The sequence below is a fragment of the Mastigoproctus giganteus genome, chromosome 5 (genome assembly GCF_048544385.1).
Source record: "Mastigoproctus giganteus isolate SK-2022 chromosome 5, ASM4854438v1, whole genome shotgun sequence".
Taxonomy (NCBI): Eukaryota; Metazoa; Arthropoda; class Arachnida; order Uropygi; family Thelyphonidae; genus Mastigoproctus; species Mastigoproctus giganteus.
The window spans coordinates 83679518-83703712 of NC_143579.1; the positions used below are offsets into that span (position 1 = coordinate 83679518).

General features: G+C 36.8%; 1 protein-coding gene across 2 annotated transcripts in view; it reads left to right on the plus strand.

The window, feature by feature from the left end:
* LOC150085529 (gamma-aminobutyric acid receptor subunit beta-like) overlaps window positions 1–24195 on the plus strand; it is a 397105-nt gene that overhangs the window by 47816 nt on the left and 325094 nt on the right. For both annotated transcript variants that reach the window (XM_090374099.1, XM_090374100.1), the window contains exon 3: window positions 626–693. In XM_090374099.1, coding sequence (XP_090230225.1) covers window positions 626–693 — 68 coding nt within the window. The remainder of the gene's footprint in view (window positions 1–625; window positions 694–24195) is intronic.

A 24195-nucleotide genomic window follows, 5' to 3' on the forward strand; every position in this document is an offset into this window, starting at 1 on the left:
CGAGCGCATGTTTTGTTGACATTTGCTGATCATAACTGTGATGTTTAGTTTATCCTGGTTGTAATAACGATTTTAATTTTTCACATTATGACGTAGCCTTTGCACGAGTTCTTATCGCGAGTGTTTATCTGAAAAACTATTGGTTGTAGGTTCATGTACAATTCGATGAAGAATATCTACTTTATGGAAGAATATGGTGTTCCTAAATATGTATTAAACTGTTTATAGCTCTGATGTCAATGATTCAAACTTTTCCTAAAATTATTAGTCTATTTTTTCTCTATTATTATTGTTATTTTATTTCTACGTCAGCGGGCAACCCTGTAACAGCTTGGTTCGGCTAGAAGGGTGTACATTATGCAAATTACAGTTGATTACATTGATTGGAATTGCAAGAGATCAAAACAGATTGAAAATACACAACAAAATAAAAATCAGTAAATAAAAACACTACGTGGTTGCTTTATTTTTGTGATCAGTGGATCAGGAAGGCGCTATTTGATTTTATTTAAAAGGGTTATATTTTGAAACCAAACTTACAATTGTAATAATTTTGCTGTTCTACACCTAAATGAAAATAATACTTTCTATTATTCATTGTACAATGTTATTTTGACTCTTTCAGGTCCGCCTGTACTGGTTGGGGTCACCATGTACATATTGAGCATCAGTTCCGTTAACGAGGTGCAAATGGTGAGTCTCTCATTATCAGTTATTCCCCCGTGATTTTGTCTTAATGACTTTGCTACACGAAAAATTGTATTTTGTCCACCAAATTTACTTCTCTTTCATTCGAAAATTATTGCGAAATGTGTTTGGACGAAGGGAGGAGTTGGAAAGGCCATTATAATTAAAAAAAGAGTGAATTATTCAAGAGGTGTAATAATATCGAAGCATTATAGCGTGCATCAAATTCAATTGAATAAAATATCCAGTAGAAAAAAGAATATATATTATTTTTTTATACTTTTATATACGACTTTCCTTTTTTTTTTCCCTAATTATTTTTAGAATTAAGGTAATGCAATTAAGTAATTAAGGTAATATCGTTTAACTCTCATTTTGTTATCAATTATCTGATCTCGTTATATTTTGGTTATTGCAACGATGTAGTTAATTTTAATTATTATTTTAAAGAAAAATTTAAGAAAAATCGAAAAAAAATTGAGACATTTAAAATCTTTTTTTTTTTGAAAAATAAACTTTATACCACTTTTTATCCTCTCTATTCGGTGCACTTAGAGATTATCTCGGTTAACGTCAATATCTTCAGTGGCATACTGTAATTTCTGTGATTGGTTGTAAATCGCTTATATCAACTTCCCTACAAAATCGAAGCAGTTGGACAACTGTTACTGTAATGATAATGACCCCCAAGTGAGTGTGTTGTGGAACCACACAATGGCTCATTAATCTACTTTACTCAGGTCATTTTGGCTGCAATACAAAGACAAAAAAACTTAAGAAAACCTTGATGCGGATAAGACTGAAGGAAGTATATTTCACAGATTTTCAAGTACAGCATTTGTTTAAAAATAAATAATTGAGAAGATCTTAAGATGAAAGGAAGCGTGGTTTAAAGTAAATTCTCTTATCTATGAAGATCGGACTGTAATATATGAAACATGAACCTTTTCGGTGCAAAAAGAGAAAATTCTCTTAAGGAATTAAATAACCGGAACTCGATTATTTTCTAGAATTGTTTCTTCATTGTAATAAAACTGTAGTATGGCAGCATGGTTCTATTGCATTAGCTTTCAACATATTTTCCGAGATTTTTCAAAAGATTGTTTATACTTTTGTAATTAAAGTTTCTCTTGCAATATATACGAGTTTTCTACGGTTTCACAGAGTGTGGCAGTCTGTCGTAATTCTTCGTGTCAAAAGCTTCAGTGTTCAGATCATTTACATAGGTACTATGAAGATCAAGACGTGGGTGATTAGACAAGAGCTAATGCATACAAGGGACTTGGCCCTAATGACACAGAACATCAAAAGATTCCTCTTTCCGATCCCGCTCTGTGCATCTGTTATTTGGTCTTCAAGCACAGCTCAGCAGATTCTATGGGCTCGAATATTGGATCCTAAGGTGGATCAACTGACTAGCTGGACCTGCATTGCAACTTGTGTTAAGCCCTCCGCGCTTTTAAGTTGGGCGGAGGAAAAACCTCGTATTTTAATAAACGGATAATGATAATATCCGATCCGCTTTGAACTTGGTACACCACTCACACGACTGACACAACTCATACTTATCTCTCGACAAACAGAAGTAAGCAGAAAATTAAGGACAATGTTTTTAATATTTCGCCTCGAAGGCAATCATTTTCCGTGTAAACTGCTTAGTTTTTGTTACAGATTCGTGATAAACTTGGAAACTTATTTCTCACATGCTCTGCAAGTGAATAGTGTCTCCTTTAAAGGGTAGCCAGTTGTCGGCTATGCTTTCTGGTTCTCCTTTCTTTCTCTGATGTTAGAAGCAAACCTTTAACGCATTAAAGCTATTCAACACTCTCCTTCCATCATTTCAAGATGTTTACAAGTGATATTTCGGTAAAATTGAGTGATATTTCGGTAAAATTGTTTACTATGATTTGTGGAAAAAGGGGCAGCTGATAAAAAGGATTCGAAGAGTAGTTTCAGATGTGGCTGTTCTTCATGAAACCTTTAGAAAAATCAGAAGGCTTTCGTTACAAAGCCGTTTTAAACATGCTAATACATTTCTCGCATTGTATATTTTGGTTCTGCCTCGAGTCGATTAGATTCAACGGCTATGCTCTTAGCTATTCTATGCTTATTTTGTTAGCTTTGACAAAGATAACATCTCAGGAATTCGATATCTTTGAAAGGTTGTCTAAAATTGCTCCTTACATTCCGGCAAAAAGAATTCTCCACGCGATCTTCACTATAAATCCGGAAGATTGAAAAAAAAATAAGAAAGCGTGTGAATTGAGTAAACTGTTACAGGTCTGTTGTTAGATCACTGTATGCCTGTAACAGGACATCGCAAGAAAAAGTCACTTAATTTATATACACTCATGAACCAAAACATTACGACGTTTTCCTTAAATTCTGTACCCCTGCCTCCATGAGTGGACGCATCCTACAGCACCTAGAAGTGACGTCACCGACTGGCGCCGGTGATGGCATACAGGTAGTGCCTGGCAGTCCGAAGCCCGTGCAATGGGGAAAGGATCTGCCGGAGTTTGAACGAGGAATGATTTGTGGCGCCATAAGGCGGCGGCTACCATCTCGGAAACCGAAGGCATTGTCGGCTGTTCCAGAGCCGCTATAGTTAAGGTGTGTCGTGAATTGTCCAAAGAGGGACACACAACGTGCCGGACGGAAAGATCGCCACTGCTTGACAGAAAGTTAACCGCAGTTGGCATGTTCTATCCGCGACAATAGACGGGCTCACGATACCTCAGTTAACGGTGTACTACAACCAGCCCCACAAAGAAACGTTGTGGAGCACACCATACCCAGTACACTCTTGCGGATAGGTCTGCGGAGTAGGGAACCTTCATATGCCCAGGTTGACCAATCGCCATCGATACTTATGCCTGCATTGGTCACGGAAGCACGGTTCCTGGACATTGGACGACTGGAGAGGAGTCGTCTGGTCTGATGAAGCAAGGTTCCAGCTCCGTCATGCCGATAGACTGGTGTGTATTAGATGGTGAGCAGTTGCAACCAGCTACACAGTTGGACAAAAACAAGCGGCAGCGGTACTATCATGATTTGGGGAATGTTTTCATGGACATCACTGAGTTCCTCATCCCCATTGAATACACCCTCACCACCAGATTCTACCATCTGTATTGTTTCCGGTCAAGTTTTGCACTACATGATGACCACGTTTCCAGATTGCACTTGACGCTTTAAAGAGAATCCCCCATGTCATAAGGTCCACATTTTGCGGCGATGTATCGGGAATCATGTCCAAGCATTTCGTGTGCTCCGCTGGCTTAAATCCCATAAAACATTTGCAGTATGAAGTGGAACACAATCACCAGTCCACACCAGTACCTCGCTCCATTGACGAACTGTGGGACGTCTTTCTGTCCACCTGGTCCAACATACCTGAAGACACATTCCGCGCTCTAGTGGAGTATATGCCACCCCAGGCGGTGCAAGCGGTTATATATGCTGAAATGAGTGAATATTATATTGTTTCTAAGCGAACAGATAGAAATAAAAACTGTTTTATTCCATACATAAAGCGGAATGTAACTTCCATATAGAATTCAACTTCCATTTAAACACATAACCATCGTTATATGTGCATTCTCCTTAAAAATGGGGCACTCTAACTTATGCAATACAGTATAATGATATAAGATGATATGTATTACTTTAACACATAAACAAAAATCAGAGAGATTTGAGACAAATTAGTGCTTTAGGTACCAACTCACTAATACGGAGTATGTCTAGTTGAGCATACATTCGCTGATAGAGGTCACCTACTGGATGATGATAAGCTAGCCAGTAATTGTTGTTACAGCTGTCTTGGCAGTGTATCAGATTTTTAAATGCATGGTGGATCCACCTGTTTAGGTGATTCTATACAATTTAATTTTTCTTTTTTTTATTACCATCTTAGACGGAACAATGGATAACAGCATTAATACGTACACAGGACCAAACTTTAGTGCCCCGTTTTGAACGTTGTTTTCTTCGATCTGTGAAGGAGACTCCACAGATCGAAGAGAAGAAAATTTCCCATGATCGCGTACATAAAGCGCCTCAAATCTGTCAGATTTTGTTTTATGCATTAAAATATTTCCTGCCACCCAATATCATTATGTAACAATATCCGGGACAGTCGAAAACAGCAGTAAAATCGCTAATGGATTGCAAGGGCGCCTCCGTAGCCAGGTGGGCAGGAGCAGCAGTGCGTAGCACACGCCTCTTGATTAGACCGGAGTTCGAGCCCCTGACCACCAAATACTGAGGATGCGGAAAGGTCAAGGAATGACCACAGCATATCCCCGGAGCAATATGGCCTTAGTTGCTAATGCTCCTAAAAACCAAATAACAAACAAACAAACAATGGATTGCAAGTAGTACAATACCCTACTCCCTAACAAAATAAAATGTCGCTTTACCTGAGCTCACGTTAATCAAGAAAAGAGCGGAAGTAACGAGTCCTAGGATGTTTCATAACATCAATAAACCATATTGAGAAGAAAAAGGAACAGAGCACTGAGGCTAAGAAAATCACTAAAATTCTTCGCTTATGTTACTCATCTTTGGATGCAATGTATTGAAAATGTTAATGGAACTGAACCAATCTCTCTCTCTCTCTCTCTCTCTCTCTCTCTCTCTCTCTCTCTCTCTCTCGCCATTTCTAAGGCTTTTGATGGTGATTAGCGTAAAGGATGAAAAAGCAAGCCTCCATCTTATGGTAAACTTTCTCATCTCTCTAATTTGGTTTTTTCTCCCCTATGACTAATCCCTGCTTGTGATGAGAGATGGCTTTTTGTCTTCTACCTTCCCAACCAGTGCTGGAGTTTCACAAGGTTCTGATTCTTAGGGCTATTCTTTTCTTCTCCTGTATATTAATGAGTTTCTTCCATTGACTGAAATCGTACGCATAGTTTTGCTGATAATAGGACATTACATTCCTACTGTCATTTCGGCAAGTCCTGGTTTGAAAAATAAACTACGCTTTCTCGATTAAGACCAAATTACTCCTTATGTACTATGTGTAAATTCCGCGTGCTCTGTGGTAGATTGTTTCCTTGACGAAAAACCCAAATTTCCGGGAGCCATGCTACCCTCTCCTGAAACCGACTAGCTCAACCTGGTTGTGGGAGGACGACGATTCTACCAACTGTTCTACCCACGAGGGCTCTACATTAGGGAGAAGAAATCTTTGTTAACTTCAATCCTAAACCTGGACATCAGTCCTGTCTCATTTCTAGCAATAAAGAGTCTGCTGCTTTCATTCTTCAACTTCAATAATATTCAGATTTCCGGACAAAATCAAATATATCTTTAACCTGACTTCCAACCTTTATGTTGGAAACATTCAACAGCTGTTGACTCTGTAGAGTAGAAAGTCCAGAGATTCTCCTTACCCTGTAATACTTGTTTCCACATCTTCTAACAACTCTTTAAAACTCTTGTACTATCCAGTAGAACAGAGCGGACAGGTAAATCAATAACCCATTGATTACAAGTTCTTTATCAGATGGACCTTTAGTTTCTGCTAAATGTTTGTCCTGAATATTTCCATATGCGCTGTTCTTCAGACTTCATCTAATTCCACTACTCTCTACCAAACCATTCCGAATGTGTGTTTAATCTAATCAGAATCCACTAATTGTTTAATCTCTCATCTAACTAACTTTTTTGTCCTCCTCATAACTACCCCCGTGTGTATTTCCTGAAGACTACAATCAATAGAAGTGACAGATTCTACAGAATTAAAGTTTGTTGGTTGGTTTGGGTTTTATCGGCGCATTAGCAATGAAGGCTATAATGCGCCAAAATCAGGTCATATGAAAGATAATAGTTAAGATTTCAGTGACCTAACGAATTAGGTCACAAATAGAAATATGTAAAAATAGGTGCATTTTAAATTATGGTTTAAGCCGGGTTCCTGTGATAACCTGGAAACTGGGCTATGGTGCATTCGATCCTAGTGATGGTAATCTGCACGACCGGTAGCAGCGTCAGTGGGATGTTCCCTCACCACCTACCAGTCAGACTGCCAACCGACCTTTTGGTATTCGTGTCCAAGAGCTACTCAGAGAGTGTAACATCATGAAACACCAAAGCAAATTCTTCCACCCCGGCATGCTCATACCCCATCATGCGACTTTTCCCTTAAGAAATGGGTAAAGTCTGAGACTACATCATCTGTCTACCTGCAGCTCTATTCAGCACACCGAGCTTGAGCACTCCAATTTCCTTCCGGTTTACACAGACGGCTCGAAGTCAGAATCGTGTGTAGGATCTGTTGTTGTTTTTCCGGACATTATAATATCTCAGCAGATTCTTCCTGAATCGAGCATATACACTGCAGAGCTGCATGCTATAGAGTTAGCCTTGGATCACATTCGAATTTGTCAATGCCAAAGGTCAATAATATAATCTGATTCTTTGAGTGTATTACAGGCTTTATTATCTTTTAGACGTAACTCCCATCCAGTTCTCTGTCTGGTTCAGCAGAAGATACATTCTCTTCATGTACACAAGTTTGATATCCACTTCTGCTGGATTCCTAGCCACATTGGGATAAAGGGAAATGATTTAGCTGACATTGCAGCCAAATCAGCAGCTCCCACTAATAATCTTTGCCTCAGTCCCCTATACAAACTACAGGCAAATAATAAACAACAAAATATATTCCCAATGTTAAGAACTATGGCATAGAGAGAGAGAACAAATAAATTATACCATATAAAGCCTGTAATAGAAACATGGCAGTCCAATCTGTGCAGGAATCGTAACGAGGAAGTTGTTCTTGCTCGACTCCGCATAGGACACAGTCATCTAACACATTCGTTTCTGCTGAAGGCAGATGACCCTCCTATGTGCGAGTCTTGCGACACCATTTTATCAATAAAGGATATTTTAATAAATTGCGTTAATTTTACCCACGTTCCACGCAATATATATTTTACCGCTTTTACTCATCCAACTGGACCTTATACACAGCCAGATTTTATCATACACACATATCAATTTAGATAATTTACTTTTAATCTTATACATCAACGAAGATAAATTCTGGTAACCTTTTTAAAGGTTACCAGAATTTATCTTTGTTGATATTTTAATCTTTTCTTGGCGCAGTATAACCGTAGTCGTTTTTGCGCCAATCAATCAACCTCACCACGTACAAATGCCCTCATATAGGGCACAGAATTCAAGGCAAATGTCAACAAGTATCTTCTGTCTTTTCAGTCTTCAAATCATATATGGTCCGAGAGTTCTGCAAGTTGCAATACGTTCCGAATTTTATGCTAATATAACACTTTAAATAACAAAAACAGAAAATCTGAATAATCGGTTTTCTACCGAAATAACTTATACTCATCAGCCAAAACATTGACTACGTACCTAATAGAGCATTAGCCGCCTTTCACCGACAAGTAAAGTCTTTGCTGTTTTTTTTTTTTTTTTTTTTTGCATCCTTTGTCAAAAATTTCTCGTAATCTGCCTTCGCCTGTTTAACCTCCTTTGTGACCCTGTTATAGACTAGCTTATATCTGCCATAGGCTTCTGTGTTGCCTGATAATTTATACGCATCCCATGCATTTTTATTCTCTCCCACGAGTCTCATTAGTTCAACTGACATCCACTTAGGTCTAAATCTTGAACAGTATTTCTTAGTTGATATGAAAAGCCTAGTAGCTTCTTTGATTAATTCCTTGAATGCTTCCTATTTAGAATTTGCTGTTGGTCCCACTGTATAGAATTTAAAAACTGTCTTAGACCACTGCAGTCACCTTTACGAAAGCAAATACTCCTCCCTTTACCCTCGATGGTAAGTTATATAACAAGTTCCAGTCAATATCCGGAAAGTTAAAATCCCCATTATTAAGACATTCTGATTTACTAGCCCACTCTATTTCTCTGTACAATTGTTCGTTGTACTTATCAGAGTCATTAGGCCTATAACACACTCCTACTCTTATTTTATTTTTTGCTTTCCCAGTGCTTATGTCACACTAAACTGACTCAACATTGCACTGTCCATCCATGTCAACTGGATGCAGTGCCTTAGATTTTTTTGTTTCCTAATTAACAGCCTAACCCCATCCCCTCCCCTTCCTGACCTTCTAGTACACATTGTTCTCCACTGATTCGAATTCTGCCTTCCTTATATCTGTCTGACACAACGTCTCTGATATCCCAGCAATATCCTCCTTTGATATTTTGACTAGCACTTCCAATTCATCAAATTTATTTACTGTACTCCAGCATTGGTGTAAATACAAGTATGCATGCTCCTGTTCTTACTCTTAGTTAACCTAACACAGCCCATGTATTCACTCGTTACCTGTTGACACAAGTTCTGGAAGCTCCAGCATGTTGCTTTCCAGGCTGCTTCTCATTTCAATAGAAGCAGTAAAAAAATCGCATCACGTTCACCTCTGCCTGTGGCTATTTTTAAATCTATTAGTCTCTGTATCCTTCCCCAAGCTAGCAGTTTCCGACACACCTAACACTGTGCCTCGATAGAATCTGCAAATATTCTTGCACACTTTCTATTTAAGTGTATCCAATCCCTGTAGAAGCGAGTATTTCTGTACGCGTCTAAATGAAGTGCGCTTCATCAGAAAGCCAAAAATTTCTGTATAATGTCAAGTTCTCATTCTAAGAGTGCACTGAATTCCGTGGAAAAATTGAACATGCCATTGTTTCGTATTTGCTGTTAGTAGCTTGCTGAACTGAATTTTGTAAGAACATGAAGACAAATCACTTCAGTAAATCTTACTGTGCTATAAGGCGCCCTCCACTGTTGTGAACGTTTCCACCTACTCTTCCTTGGACTTTGCAGCAAGATTTCCCGAGCTGCAACCACCCTCCCTGGTGTTCTTAATAACCGTCGGCCTGCATGACCTTTCCTTTCCTCTAAAACTAATCTGAATACTGTTTGGTTCATTGGTACCACCACTCACGCTGAAGTGCAATTGGTATCTTCTTTGAGCAGAAGCAATTGAATTCCCACTTCTGGAATATTCCTTAAATTCGATGCTCTTCGTCACCATTTCTTCACGTCAGCTGGAATGCGTCTAACATGTCTACCAAATCTTCAAACCGTTATTAGAATTAACGAAATTTCAAAGGAAACGAATAGTACTATTAATAAAAAAGTCATCCTGTATATATTTTATATAATTACATTATTAAAGAATAACGTTGGTATTGGTTAAAAATAGTTATAATATATAGTCACCCTAGGATATAAACATATAATTGATTTATTTTATAATTTAATCTCACTTTTGCATATTCTCTTTATAACCTTTAAACCTGTTTTACGTATAATCTATAAGTAAAATCTAAGTTTGGGATGAACAACTTCGAATAAAGTCAATAGATTGCATAAACGAGATTGTTTACTAGAAATAAATCATAACTTAGTGAAAAGTAGGAAATATTGAAATAGATAAAAGTACAGCAAAAATAAAGTAAGATAAAGGTTTATTAGAAATAAAAGAAAAGCCCAACAGACTATTTCATCTTAATAAAAAGATGGACGTTGTTGCATATATTGTTTAGTATCCCAATACGTAGCACTGTTTATTTGAAGAATCTAGATGAACATTGAAGAGGAGAACATTGTTTATCCATGGATATGACATATCTGTTCTAATAAAATGCTTTATTCTGGGCGTTTAACCATTGTAGAACCAAACATGAAACGAGGGGAAAGCGAATTCCTATTTAGTTGTTCTTCTCTGCAGAAAGTAACTATTCATGACCATATAGTGTTTTCTTTCTCTTGTTATGTGCTTGGAAATATTTTGTTCTTTGTATTTATGATGCCACCTTCTGTTGGTGATTTTTCTTGATGTTCGTTCGCAACTGACTAGCATAGGTTATGGCAGGAGAAACCGAAGAAATTTCTTACCTCTCTCTAAATTTAGTTCTTGATGAGTCTGCTGGTCAACTCTTCTTGCTCGCGATCGAACCTTTTTGTGATGTGTTTGGAAAATCGGATATTTTTAAGACTATTGCTGAAAATTGAAGAAAAAGGAAGTTTAAATACACTTCAATCCATCTAAAATCGACATCAGTCCTGTCTCATTTCTACACATCTTCTGCACTACAAACGCGCGATTTTCTGTCCAAGAAGACTCATCCTAACAAAGTATGAATGCAACTTTCACATTAAATGAAATTAAGTAAAGACAGGGAAGCCTGAATCGTCACTTCTTCAAGATAACAACAGCACGTTGCTGAACTTCAAAAAGAATCGTACAACTGGACAACGGTAAACTCCTTCACCATCGCCCAAACAAAGGTTAATGGATGATTGAATACAGAATGAAAGTAAGGAATAAACTAAACTTCATAATTGTGCCATTCATAAAGGCGTCCTTAAAATATAACTCTGAGATTAGATTCAGGCAGCCCCTTGTGCATTAAAGTCTGTACTTTTCAATTAGAGCCCTTGGTCTTTTTGTTATTTCACTTATTTAATGTTAGACTGCCTTCAAAGTAGTTGGACATGCTAGGGCTCAGCTTTGCCTTTGTAATTGCCATCTACCTATCTGACTTTAATTTGTGTCATCTTTTCCGTTTTAAAATGAAGGCTGTATCCTTGCGTATTGTCCTAATGTTTTATATTTACACAGCAGATTTTTGTAAGTAATGTTTTAGCTTTTATAAAGGCTCTTCGATTATATCAATGTTAGTTACGTTATTCTTTTATTAAGCACTTCGACATACTCCATGAATTGCAAATCATGGGTTGTTTATAAGGATGAAGAAAATGAGAGAGAGAGATTGGAAATTCTGTTATAAATGCTACTTTATGACTGTTTGAGATCGTTATGTGCATATAGTACAAAGTAATTCTTGATATGAAAACAGAGGAAGCCGATCGACACATTATGGTTTCAATACGACAGAGATGCCACTCATGCTGAACTAATATCATCATGAATTTTCTCAGTAAACTTTCTGAAGTTCATATTTCCATCATAGTTGCTACATTCATTATAATGACCTCCTTATCCTTAAAGAACTGCGAAATTATGTCAAAAAGTGGAAACTTTTAGAAACCGTATATATACGTGAGGTTAAAATAAACATGATTTATCTTTAATGTTGCTTGATAGATTGTTTTATCAAGCTGATTAGACCATGTAGAAAACCCTTCGAGACCAGAACAATCTTTGTGAGCTTCTTTACAATGAGTTCGACGATTTCAGGCGAGAGTTGTATGTGTTTGTCTCCTTGTAACTCGACTTCGGCACAAAATCTAAACAGCAACTATGACTTCTTTGCGACATTATAAAATGGTAAATTGATTTTTATCGTCTTATATTGTCGTAATCTGTTTTATTTTCTTGAATAGTCCTTTAAAGATGCTAAAATAGTTTGGCTGATATAAGATCCTCTTAGTGCACTCTTCATAATTCCTACTCTGTTATTTTATCTGTAAATCACGCGTACCCGCGAGAACCTTTTGTAGACTACCCTAATATTCAACACGAAGCCATTTCCTCTTCCTTCATTACAGCGAGCACCATTTTTAGCCGTAATGAATAGAACTGAATTCTCTGCGAAATCTTAATATGAGAGTTAAGAAAATTTGGTAGAAAGAAGTGCAGTTATTTAATGTTAAGAGTTTTCTTTAGGAACAAACCGAAAGAAGTTTTTGATAAGGAGTCACGTGATCTGACTGGAGCTATTTGTTTCTCTGCCAAGTACCATTCACTTTTCTTACAGCGAAAACATAAAAGAGTGCGCATGAGAAAGGGAGAATCAACAGATGAATCCACCACTTGCTACTTCGCGAACCTCCATTGCTTTTCCATCAGCAGATGATAGCAGTTCTTTTGTAAGTTTATCGCATCTTTCATTTTTTCTTGGCTCTTTTTCTTCCTCTTTGAGGACGTGACAGTATTATCCCTGCTGCTGGCACCGTTCCATCTACGAATGCAACTAAAAACGTCCGTAGTGTCTCCTCCCCCCACCATTTTTCCCTTCAGCTGCTGTTTATATTAAGAGAATTTTCAGCAAGATGGTGAAAAGGGAAGAAGGATGGCCCGATCTGGACCACGTGTTGGCTCTTAGATATTTCCTAAAGCGGGAACAAAGAGAAAGGAAACTGATATGCTGCATCCGGAGAAATCAAGATTAATGCACCTCTCAGAATTAGAAACACTTTTGTTATGGTGCTGATGACGTCATGCTAGTAAGTCAATAATAGTGTTATAGGTATTATAGCGATTTAAACATTCTTGGTTATGATTATGAATTAAATGTTATGCTTGGAATAAAAGTAGCTTTCCAGTAAAAATGTAGAAAGTATTTGGAGTTCAATTCTCCCTGTTCTTAACAGAAATAATCAACAACAATTTAATAGATTGAAAGATGGTGTACAATATGTTCCTTAATACCAGATAAAGGAGAGGACAGGTATATGAAAGCGTCTTTAGATATTTATGTATCATAGTTTCGATTAAGATTTAAGAAGGTATTAAATTTGATTGAAGGAAAAAGTTGTAGTTTGTCATCCACTTTGTCTTCGCTAAGATTATGGCCGATTTTTTCTAGATGATTGAAGAATTAAATTTAACTGAAACTATTGTATATCTATTTATTGCAGACGGTATTTTGAATAAACGTATAGATCCTTTGGGTTTATCTACTCAAAGAAGGGTACACGAGCGATGTCCTACGTGTGCAACGTTTGGTCATAGTAACTATTTCTGTTCAGAAATTTTATTAAAAGTGCAGTTTTCTTTGGAAATATTCACGTATAAAGGCGTTTTTATCAGACTGCATTCAAAGAGAACATCTGTAAAATTCACTCAACTCTTTCATGCATTGAGAAATGCCTTTAAGAAGAATATACAACTCTCCAATGGGACAATTGCAGCAGGGAATTTGGCGTACATTTTCGATGTGAAGCCTCTGTTATTTTTATTACTAAATACCAATTGCATACTAAAGTGATAAATAATTGTAGCAGTCTGCTCTTTTTTTCATTTTTCCATTGCTTACCACGATAGCCTTTTTTAAAAGGAGTTTTTGGTATATTGTATGTACCTATCAGGAAAATTATGCAAAAGCGAAGTTTTCTAAGAAAATTTAAAATTAGGCTAGTGATGGAGTTACTAGTTTCTACGAATCATGGGTATAATTGAAGTAATAATCGAATTCACAGAAATAACAAATATGAAATGGTGTAGAAAATTAACTAGAGAAATTTAGGATATCGTTAAACTTACCTGCATTCCAAGTAACTATTCAGAAAGATGATAACAGTTTAGTGGGTTTCTTTAAGAAATTAATAAAAAAATTCAAAAAACAGTCTTAAAACACAAGACCTTTTTTCAGACACTTCTAAATCCGAATCGCTGGATTTTAAATTTATAACTTAAGCATAAAATTTAGGTATTTTGTAATAATTTAGAATTTCTTTGTTTTATAAAACAAAATGGAATCTAAAAAAAAAATGCCAAAGCGTCATAGATGATTTCATACTCCTTCAAATTTATAAAAAAATTCGTTAATTGGATTTTTCTATTCAGCGTATTTCTCGCACTCGGAGAATATTTTAATGAACGCAAGTATAAGTGGCCATTACACCACTTTTAGGTAAACCAGGAAATAATTATATCACTCAGACAATGCAGATTTAAATGACACCATTTACTTCCATTAGCGCAATAAGAAGATCTGTATATAGTTAAGGTGTTCTAGTAGATGGGAGTAGTGTGGATAGAAGCCTGGATATAAAGCGGCCTCACAGGTTAGATGAGAGCAAATGTGGCCTGTTTTTTCTGTTAAAAGTAGTCTTAATATTATATAAGAAAGAACATCTTGAAAAATCCACCTAAAAGCCTCATTTTAGGGCAGAGACTAACCTAATTAGCGTAGCTGACTGACCATAACCATTTCAAGTAGGAAGATGTTCCTCATTTTGCCCATTCACCCGAGAACAAAGAGTTCAAGGAGCAATGGTGTTAGTGATAACAATATAACCATGGTTGCTGTCAAACAAAAGAAAACCAATTAACGGAACTTCATAAAAAAAAGGAAGCTTTCGTCAAGAATAACAAAGGTAAGAGCCAAGGAATATCTTGGCTTGCTCTTATTACAACGGGAAAAATAAGCACAAATTTATATTAGAAACTTGCTGATTCTCCACTTCTAAAAATTTTGCAAGATGTCTACGAAAACTCAAGTGCCGAGTTCTAGAAGCACAGAACAGCACAAAGAAAATTAATTTTAAAAATTCTAAGACGCTATGTCCTTGGATGTTTTTTCCCCTTGTGTGGTAACAATAGATGGAAAATGTGGTGTGTGTTTTTTTTTAAGTCTCCTGCCTGCATGAATACATTTAAAACTAAGATGTGTTTTTGGTTGAAGGAGTAGCTACGGTTAGAAAGGAAAACATCTTTGCTCCTCATGAATTTTCTATAATAATTTGAACTCGATATTTCTTTTGTACGAAGACAGATGATTTTATGATCGACTGATGAAAAGATAGTTTGCTTTTCCCAGAATGTACATTTTCTTGTATTAAATGCTTTTCCGAGTATTTTATATAGTAGAAATCACTGGGATACAAAGTAATATTCTAGTATGAATACACTACCTACCAAAACTTGCTGGCACACTGTTTTATGGTAAATACAAACCGAAAAATTAAATCTAAACACCATGAATAGATTTATAAAATAATAATAATTGTCCTACCACGTGAACAACTCATTATGACCAAGGAATTCATGGCCACCGTCCAAAAAAAAGCAAGCAGTGACAGGATTGGATGGAAGTGAATGACTGATTCATCATTACAACGAATCACAAATTGTATTAGTCTTGTTTCCTGCATTTGGAAAAGACACGAATGAACCAATAATTTATTGGTGTGTTGTATAATATTGTTAATGGATGATCAATAACTACTTGGCTGTAAAATGAGAGAATACTGGTAATTAACAGAGTGCATATGAGCACAGAATGCGAAACTGGATTAGAATTTGTCACTACTTTAGCCATACAAGTCATACAGCTGTCACCAAACCTTTAGAACGTGCACATAATCGAAAATTGATAGTTTTCTCGCTAAAATAACGTAACAGTATCGTAGCAACTTTAAAATATGTAAGAATTCGCTGCATTCGGTCCATTATTGAAATTCTGTAGGAGGTTAGAGAATATATAATTAATAATTTGTAATATTATGAATTATTATTAACTAGCCTCGATGGTCACTGACCAACTGTGTTTGTATTTATAGCTACTATTCCCACGATGCATTGCTTTAATGACGTCAGAGACAGTCCATTATTGAGTAAATGGGTATGGAACCAATACACTCTTATTCGGTGAATAATGGAAACTAAAGCAGTTTATGGTTACCGAATTTTAACGCATTGTACCATATAATTCATTTAAATTTCGGCGAACTATACAGCGCATGCGCTATTTTCTTTTATTTATGCTCTATACGGTCTCCTAGCCATCGATGTGGCTAATTATTCTGCTGAGAAACAGAATATATCAATAGCTACAGGGCAATTCAACTTAACAGTTTCTGTTAAGTAAACAGTCCATCATTGTATAAACAACAGATACAGGATTGGCAAAGAATAGAAACAGGATCAGTTATGGCGATGCATATGGAAAAGTTTGACTGATGGATCAGCGGTGTTTAATAAAGTATCCGAAGAGAATAAAATGACCACCAAATGAGATCCTGTTTCCGTAGTTTGCTTTCCGTTGGCGTAAATAGGTCCCGAGAAGGTTGGAAACAAAACAACACTGGAACTATCTGCTTGCAGCCAATCGTTAAACAGTATGGTGCAAGGTAAATGGGTAGGGAGATGGAACAGTCTTGTGCAGTCACTGAATCGGAAATTCAATAAGCACGCATCGACAAACGGATCTATTGCCTCAGAATATATTCAGATTCTGCACATATCAGCATGTATCCGAGCGCTTAAAGGGTAATTAATTAATTAAATGACGGATTAAAGGGCACTTTCTCCCGAGCAGTAAACTGCGATATTTTATTAGATTGACAGTATGAAACTTTTACAAAAAAAGCAAACCCAAAACCAGTTCTCGAGACTGTAAATTGGCTAAATTTCGCAATTCCTTGTTGAACTTTGGTCCTAAGGGAGATCGCTGATCTAGTTTGCGCTACAAAATCGATACTGCTCTGAAGAGCTACTTAAATGGTACATGTTCACACGTTATCCTGTTCTGATGCATTCACTTTTGAACAGTTTAATTTCTAAGCATTCCCTGCCAGACTTGCATCGACGTTAAATTATTTTTTAGGCCCGAAGAAGAAATTCTACAAAGAATTCCAAAAAGTAGCCCATTGACTTATTATTGGAAATAGATTTTCTTTTTTATGTATAGATTTATATTTTTGATCCAATAAATTAATTTACTTGTATCTATCTCATATGTTTAAGTGTTTTGAATAACCGAGGATAAGTTCATAACTGCTTCCAAGGTACATGAATCCCTCCAGTACGCTGAATTAATAAAACTTATAGGCGATATTTTGAACGTTCTGTGGGCCATTTTTCGGTGGTTTGAGTAATCCACAAGCAGTAGAGCTATTTTGGTTATTTCAAGTAGAGAAGTCTAATATTGTCTAGTCAAGACGTTGCTGAATATAAGATTAATTGAAGCAGATTTATTTTGTGAGAAGCAAGATAGGATTGGGATTTACTTTGTTTAAATGAACTGGACCCCGTTTTTTTGGGGAATTGGCTGGATTGGCATTTAAGCAGATGGTGGTAGATGTTATAGGCGTTTTGTTATGAGATACATTATTTGTCAAAAAGAAAAGGAGAATCTAACGTATTGTTAGAAACACACTGGTGGACAAGTTCGCAGTCCTTCGAATGTCATTTAAAAACCGAAGAAAAAGTGGTGATAGAAAGCATAGGATTATGAGAGGGTTTTTGTGCAAAACCTCAATAACTCTGGTATTATGCACACAATTGAAAATAATAAGAAAATTAACATATATTATGAAATGGTATTCGTGAAAGAAAAATGAATCAAACGTTAAAATAAAATAAATTTCACACTAGGGCCACCTTGGATTGTACATTTATCTTCTCAAGTGTATTTTGTTCGTGAATTGCGTGTGTTCTCTGATTGATTTGCCCGTTTCATGGACGAAACACCCAAGTTTCCGGGGATGGAAACCTTTCTATCAACGTCCGAAACCGACTAACTCAACCACGGAATGAAATAAGCTCATAACAGATATAAAAGGGATTCAATTAATTTCAGATAAACTGGAGGAAAATTTTAAAACCTCTATGGGAATCTTAACTTATGGAAATTTAAACTGTTGGTGAAAAAAAAAGATATATTTGTACACATGGAGATGTACAAAGTTTAAATAAATATATCATAATATTTTTATTAGCAAGTTTGTTATCTGAATAGGACAGAACCGTTATATATAGGAACAATTGCATTCCCATAGTCGAAACTGGCAGGAATGTAGCAATCCATAAGAAGAGGCCTCATCCTATTGATGGATCTCAAGTTGACAATCTTATGTCAAAAAATAACAAAATTTAATGCGGAAATTAGGTTTCCATGAGGATTCGACTAGCAGAAGAGACCATGACTACTTCCTGAATAAAATGCACCACCCTAAATGTACACTTCAATTGCATCACGTAGTTCACTAGCCGAACATTTGGCAGCAGTCTTAGTGTCTAAGTGATTGATCTTGTGGCGTTTCAAGAAACTTGTCAGCTTCTGTTTTACAGAAGTTCTTTTTCCGATTTGAGTGAAACGGACAACCCCCCTCAAAGAGCGAAATCGTAAACAGCAAACAGCGAAGGTATACTGCCACGACTTGTCACTGCATTCGCCTTCTGAGCAGAAGTCACAAAAAAGTAAATGTATGTCGGATTCTGTGTATGAAACGAAGTTGACAATCTGTGAGGACTTCCTTCATTTCTGACATTTCGAACTGCTCACGATGATGAAGCTTCCCACTAATAGAGTAGAACCGAGAAAATTTCAACCGCCGTTTGCAGATATTTTGCTTTTTGTAATGCTTTTCTTTTCCTCATGACTGGGCTCACGATATTAGATTTCTTCGGCTTGTTTATTAAATTTGTTCTTATGATCATCTTTTAATGACTTCTAGAAACACGTTCCTAGTAACTTCTTTCATCCTATTAGTGATTATTATTTCGCTTTAACGTCATCAACGTTATATGCTCTTAATCTATTATCTTAACTATTCATTTCAAGGTTATTTGAAACAGATGTAATTATTTTTGTCCTAGCAATATCCACTTTAACAAAACACAATAATAAACATCACGATTCCAGACTTCCTAACCCGAGAAACTCGGGTTTTTTCATTCGTGAGCAGGCAAATCCGATAAAGAATTTGAAATTGCCAAATTACAAATATGCCATCTTCAAGTACAGAGCACGCCCTTTATTTCATGCAGATCCTCACGTTACCTTGGTGGAGGCGACCTTCATCTCTCAGCAGGCTTTCTTTTAATCTTCCATGCATGTTTTCCATGACGTGGTATCTCCAAAAGAATTAAGACAAATTTCTTCAAGAATTATTTCCTTTCTGATCTTTAGTATTGTGTGAACGCTGAGAGTATACCTTGCTTTTAAGTGTCCTCACAAAAAAAATCTCACGACAGATTTTGGGGACCTTCGAGGGCAAGAAACGTCACCATTCTTACAGATGTTTTGAAAAAGAAGTTGTATGGCTTTCATTGACAGCCTGGTGGTTTGAGACGGAGCCGCGACATCTTGTTGAAACCAACTGGCCTCATTAATTTGAGGAAGGCGAAAATGAGCTTCATCAGACATCCACAGATTGCGAATAAAGCTTTACATGTAAGACTGACAAAGATTTTTACGGTAAGGAGATTGCCAGTTTTTAATTCTTGTAGTGCCTGTAACTCTTAAGGATAGACATTTAAATTCTGGTGCAATATTTGTCGTAGACTTTTACTGGATAAGTTCAACGATAGTGCATGCGAAACGCTTTCGACTCTGTACGAGATTGGCCAGGACAGCTGTGACGTGTAGGAGCGCTTCTTATTATACCCAAAGACTTCTTTTTGATAGCGGAACCGGTTTCTTCAAAATTTGGTACCCATGTTTTAATGGCACGAGCAGAAAGTATAGGACCTTGAAGCTTAAAGTAAAACAGAAGTAAACGTCCAGCGGCCTTGTAACTATCTTTGTTTTCCCCTGTCGGCGGAAGCACATTGAGAACCACTTCACTCCTCCATGATTACTAAATGGCAAGATGTGGACAAGAGCATGTCGGGTGGCGCAATCCTCCCTACCATACCGGTACCCAAAAACCTTATGAAATTTTAAAATTGCTCGTTTTCCTGCCCCCACCCTGTATATACGGCGTAATATTGTCGAAGTCGCTGATGCGCCTAAACCTACAACAATCAGACTTCCTCAGTCTCCTAAACAGGATTTGATCCATCTGGGAAGCCATTGCCATTAAGGTATGCTTTCTTTATCTAAAAGGTGCGGCAACAAAGATCTCGAACTGGACTTTAAAAAGAATACAAAATAAAGAAGCTCAGAATGGTTTTATTTTTATTAAAAGTAATCGCTAACTGAATTTAATGCACTGATTACACAGTTATAAATGTTCCTGAAGAGAGTCATTGAAGGTATACAAAGGTAAGTTTAGTTCGGCGGTTGCGTTTTATTTTTTTAAGTCTTCCACAGCCTGGAATCTCTTTCCTTTGATGGCAGTTTTCACCTTGAGAAAGAGGAAGAAGTCCGCTGGTGCTAGATGGGGAAAGTATGTTGGTTGATTAATCTGTACAGTGCCATGTTGCATCAGAAATGTTTCCCAATAAATACGGAATGGGCGGGACGTTGTCGTGCAACAAGAATCTGCTACTTTTCTCTCGAAAAGAGCTAATTCGGCCTCACAGGGAAATACGCTTCAATAATCTTTGAAGTACCTGTAAAAAGAACGCCGCATTGACTCCCTCCCCTTCAGGTACATATTCCTTGAGAATCGCACCCTGTTTGTCGAAAAATATGTTGAACATAGTCTTGATCCTAGACTTCTGTAAACGAATTCTGGTTTGTTTTGACTTCTGTTTTGAAGTCCACTGCATTCCATGATGCTTTGTGACTGGGTCGTACTGAAACACCCTACACTCATCTCCAGTGACAAAGTAGAATAAATTAGGATTTTATTGACAAGTCTGAATGAAGTTTTCGCATAGTGACACTCTTCGTTGCTTCTGCTCAATCATGAGGCTGTGTAGCACAAAGTGTGCGCAGAATTTCCTTTTCTCTAAATCTTCATGCAGAATTTGGCGGGTCTCCTTATTCAACTCATCAACAATCATTCTGAGGGTCAGAAGACGATTTCTTGCCACAATTTTCCGAACTTTTGCATGTCCTCATTTCGAGAGGTTGAAGGGTTTTAAGGTGCTTTAGTAACTTTGGCCATATTGCGCCGTATGTAATATGTCTGTAGATTGCGCGTGCTCTGTGATCGATTTAATGTTTGATGGACGAAAAACCGAGTTTCTGGGATAAATAACCATGACACCCGCGCCCGAGACAGACTTACTCAGCCACGTTGCGAAAAAGGCCCATAAAAATTCTTCGCGTCATTGAAAATTCGAAATCAGGTCTTTTCCATCTGGTGTGGGAAGGACGGTGATTATACTAACTGTGCTACCAACGAGAGCGGAGGTTGACGCGCCACGTCTTTGGTCATCGCGAACATCCTGACGCCATCTTTGAACGGCTTATACCAAAACACATTGGTACATATTAACATTTAATCACCTTAAACAGTTTTTAACATTTAATGCGTTTCCATTTTAGATTTTCCCAATTTAAAGCAAAATTTGGTGTTCGTTCATTGCAAAATCGTGACACGGAACTTTAACGAAACTGATTATTACACCTGTCAGCCTACTGCACAATCTCTTTGCCACAAACTGTTGGAAGAAAGTTGAATTACAACTTTCGTTTATTTTCAAACTCATCGAACATCACCAACACCACCAGTGTTGGTGATGAAACTTTATTGGCACACCTCGTATATTTGGCTTCTAATGCATTTCTCCTTAAACTCTCCTTGAGACTAATATCACAAGGTTTTCTTGAGGATGCCGCTTATAAACGGCCACTTCTCTTCGTTATTAATTTAATAACGATATTAATTTAATTACTTATCTTTTAGGTTATTTGCTTTATTCCTAATCAATCTTTTTATATAGGCCTTGGAATTATTCAAGGGGAACCCAATTCCTCCACTGTAACTCTTTCATAAAATCAAATATTTTCTTGTCAGAGTTTTCACGTATTTGTGGCACAAAACAACTAAATCTTCATGTAGTCTTCGGAATTTCTTTGATACGAATTAAAAATTCATGGGCATAACCTGCTACGATTTTACAATATCTTCGCTATTTTAATTAAGTTTAAAATTGATCGAATATGCTTTGAAACATAGCGAAGTAAATGCATATTTAAACATAAAAATACGCAGAGTTATTGAATTATACGATCATGCATGCGTGAACTCTTCTGTTATTTTTCCTCTGGCTTATTTTGCAATATCTTAGAGACTAGCAAGCTTTACGCGAACTTGTTTTCTGAGTAGTGTGAAGATAGATGGAGTTCAAACAACAATAGACCATATGGCCAATTTTAATGCACAGAATATTTTATAGTAAAAATCGGTTTAAATTTAGAGCAAATTTGAACAGCATCAGGATATGGCTAATAATATTATGTAAAGAATTATATAACCTAATTTCTCATCGACTTTCGACCATCAGCTTTATCTTCTCTTGTAGATGAGACAATTCTCCGATTATGAAAACTTTCGGTTAGTCTTAAAGCCTGCAGTTTTTATTTTTAATAACAAGGGCTCAGCCAAACTCCAGATAATTAGTCTTGACATAGAACTTAATTTCTTTGGAACTCAGTTAATAACAGTAGCGTATGTACCCATTTGTTTAATAATGTAAAGATACCATGCGAATAAAATCCTCAATAAGAAAAGAAAGAAAGAATGATTACAGACACCGATCTTTCTGTCTCTCAAATTGTGATGCTGTGACTATGAGTTGCCTCGGTATTGCGTTATAAATATACAGCACTCTGTTTCATGAAGTTGCTGCTTATTTGGAATGCAGTGCCACCACATTAACTGCTATTTCGATCATTTTCGATGACTCCTCAGAGGATGCTCACCATCAGTATGGCACTAGACAACCCAGTGTTATTTTATCAGTTGATGGCTGTTGTCTTAAAGCAGTTTAAATTAGAATAAATAAAACCAGCGCACCGAATAGTAGATGGGTATATATTAAGTTCTAATTAAAAGGGTTTTACATCCATGCTGTGAAGGAAAGAACGGAAATTGCACTAAAGTATCCACCTCTCACCTCTTAGGTGGTGTTCTCACTAAACTATCACTGGTGTTTTTAAAGAGAAACATCGGGAATAAAAAGACAACCATTTCCCTTTATAATATTTGATATACCTAAAATACGGATATAAGTTATTCCAGCTAAAATGATTGTCCGTTTAAAACAGTTAATGCTGCTCTTTTAGCTTTCTCTTGTACTCCTAATACGAAACTAAACACTTAATTATCCGTGGGTATAATCTGTGATTAATAAAAGTGTGAATTGGAATTTATTTTAGAAATAATTGGAAGACGATCAGAGAGTCGCTGGTATTGAAAGAAATTAACGAAATTTGAAATGATCACAAATAAGAAGAATAAAAGAGTCAACATTATTTTGTATAGTTGGGAACAACATAGGTATTGTGATTACCATAAAGACATATAGCTGGGAAAAACAAAGTTATATCAACTAATGTTTGGTACCACAGTTCGTATAATCACCGTCCTCCCCATGCAGGGTAGAAAAGACCTGAGTTTGAATCCTATCAATGATCTGAGAAACTTATGGGCCCTTTTCCCAACGTGGTTGAATTAATCGATCTCAGGCGAGGTTAGCGTGGTTTTTTTATCCCGGAATCTCAGGTTTTTTTTGTCCAGTAAATAGAAAATCGACCACAGAACACACTCAATTTACAGGCATATTATATATGGCGGGATATGGTCTAAAACCCTACAAAAACCATCCAACCGACCCACCCGGGAATGTGTAGGTAAGGAAATGATTAAATCCCAAAAGGCTTTGATTTGTGTCTCTTACGCTGGCTCTATGCAAGACGGTCGCGAACTCAGTTCCGCTAAGTAACAAGTCATTGAACCATTCTGTTGTTATTGTTGTAGTAGGGTTTTAGGATCATCAGCGACTAAGGCCATATTTCTCAGTGTATACTGTCTGTAAACTGTGTGTGTCTCCTGTGGTCGAATTTCTGTTTCCTGGACCAAAAAATCCGAGTTTCCCTGGAGAAAAAACAATTCCATCCTCATCTGAGACCAATTAACTCAACTACGTTGTGAAAAAGTCTCATAAGAATTTCTCACGTCAT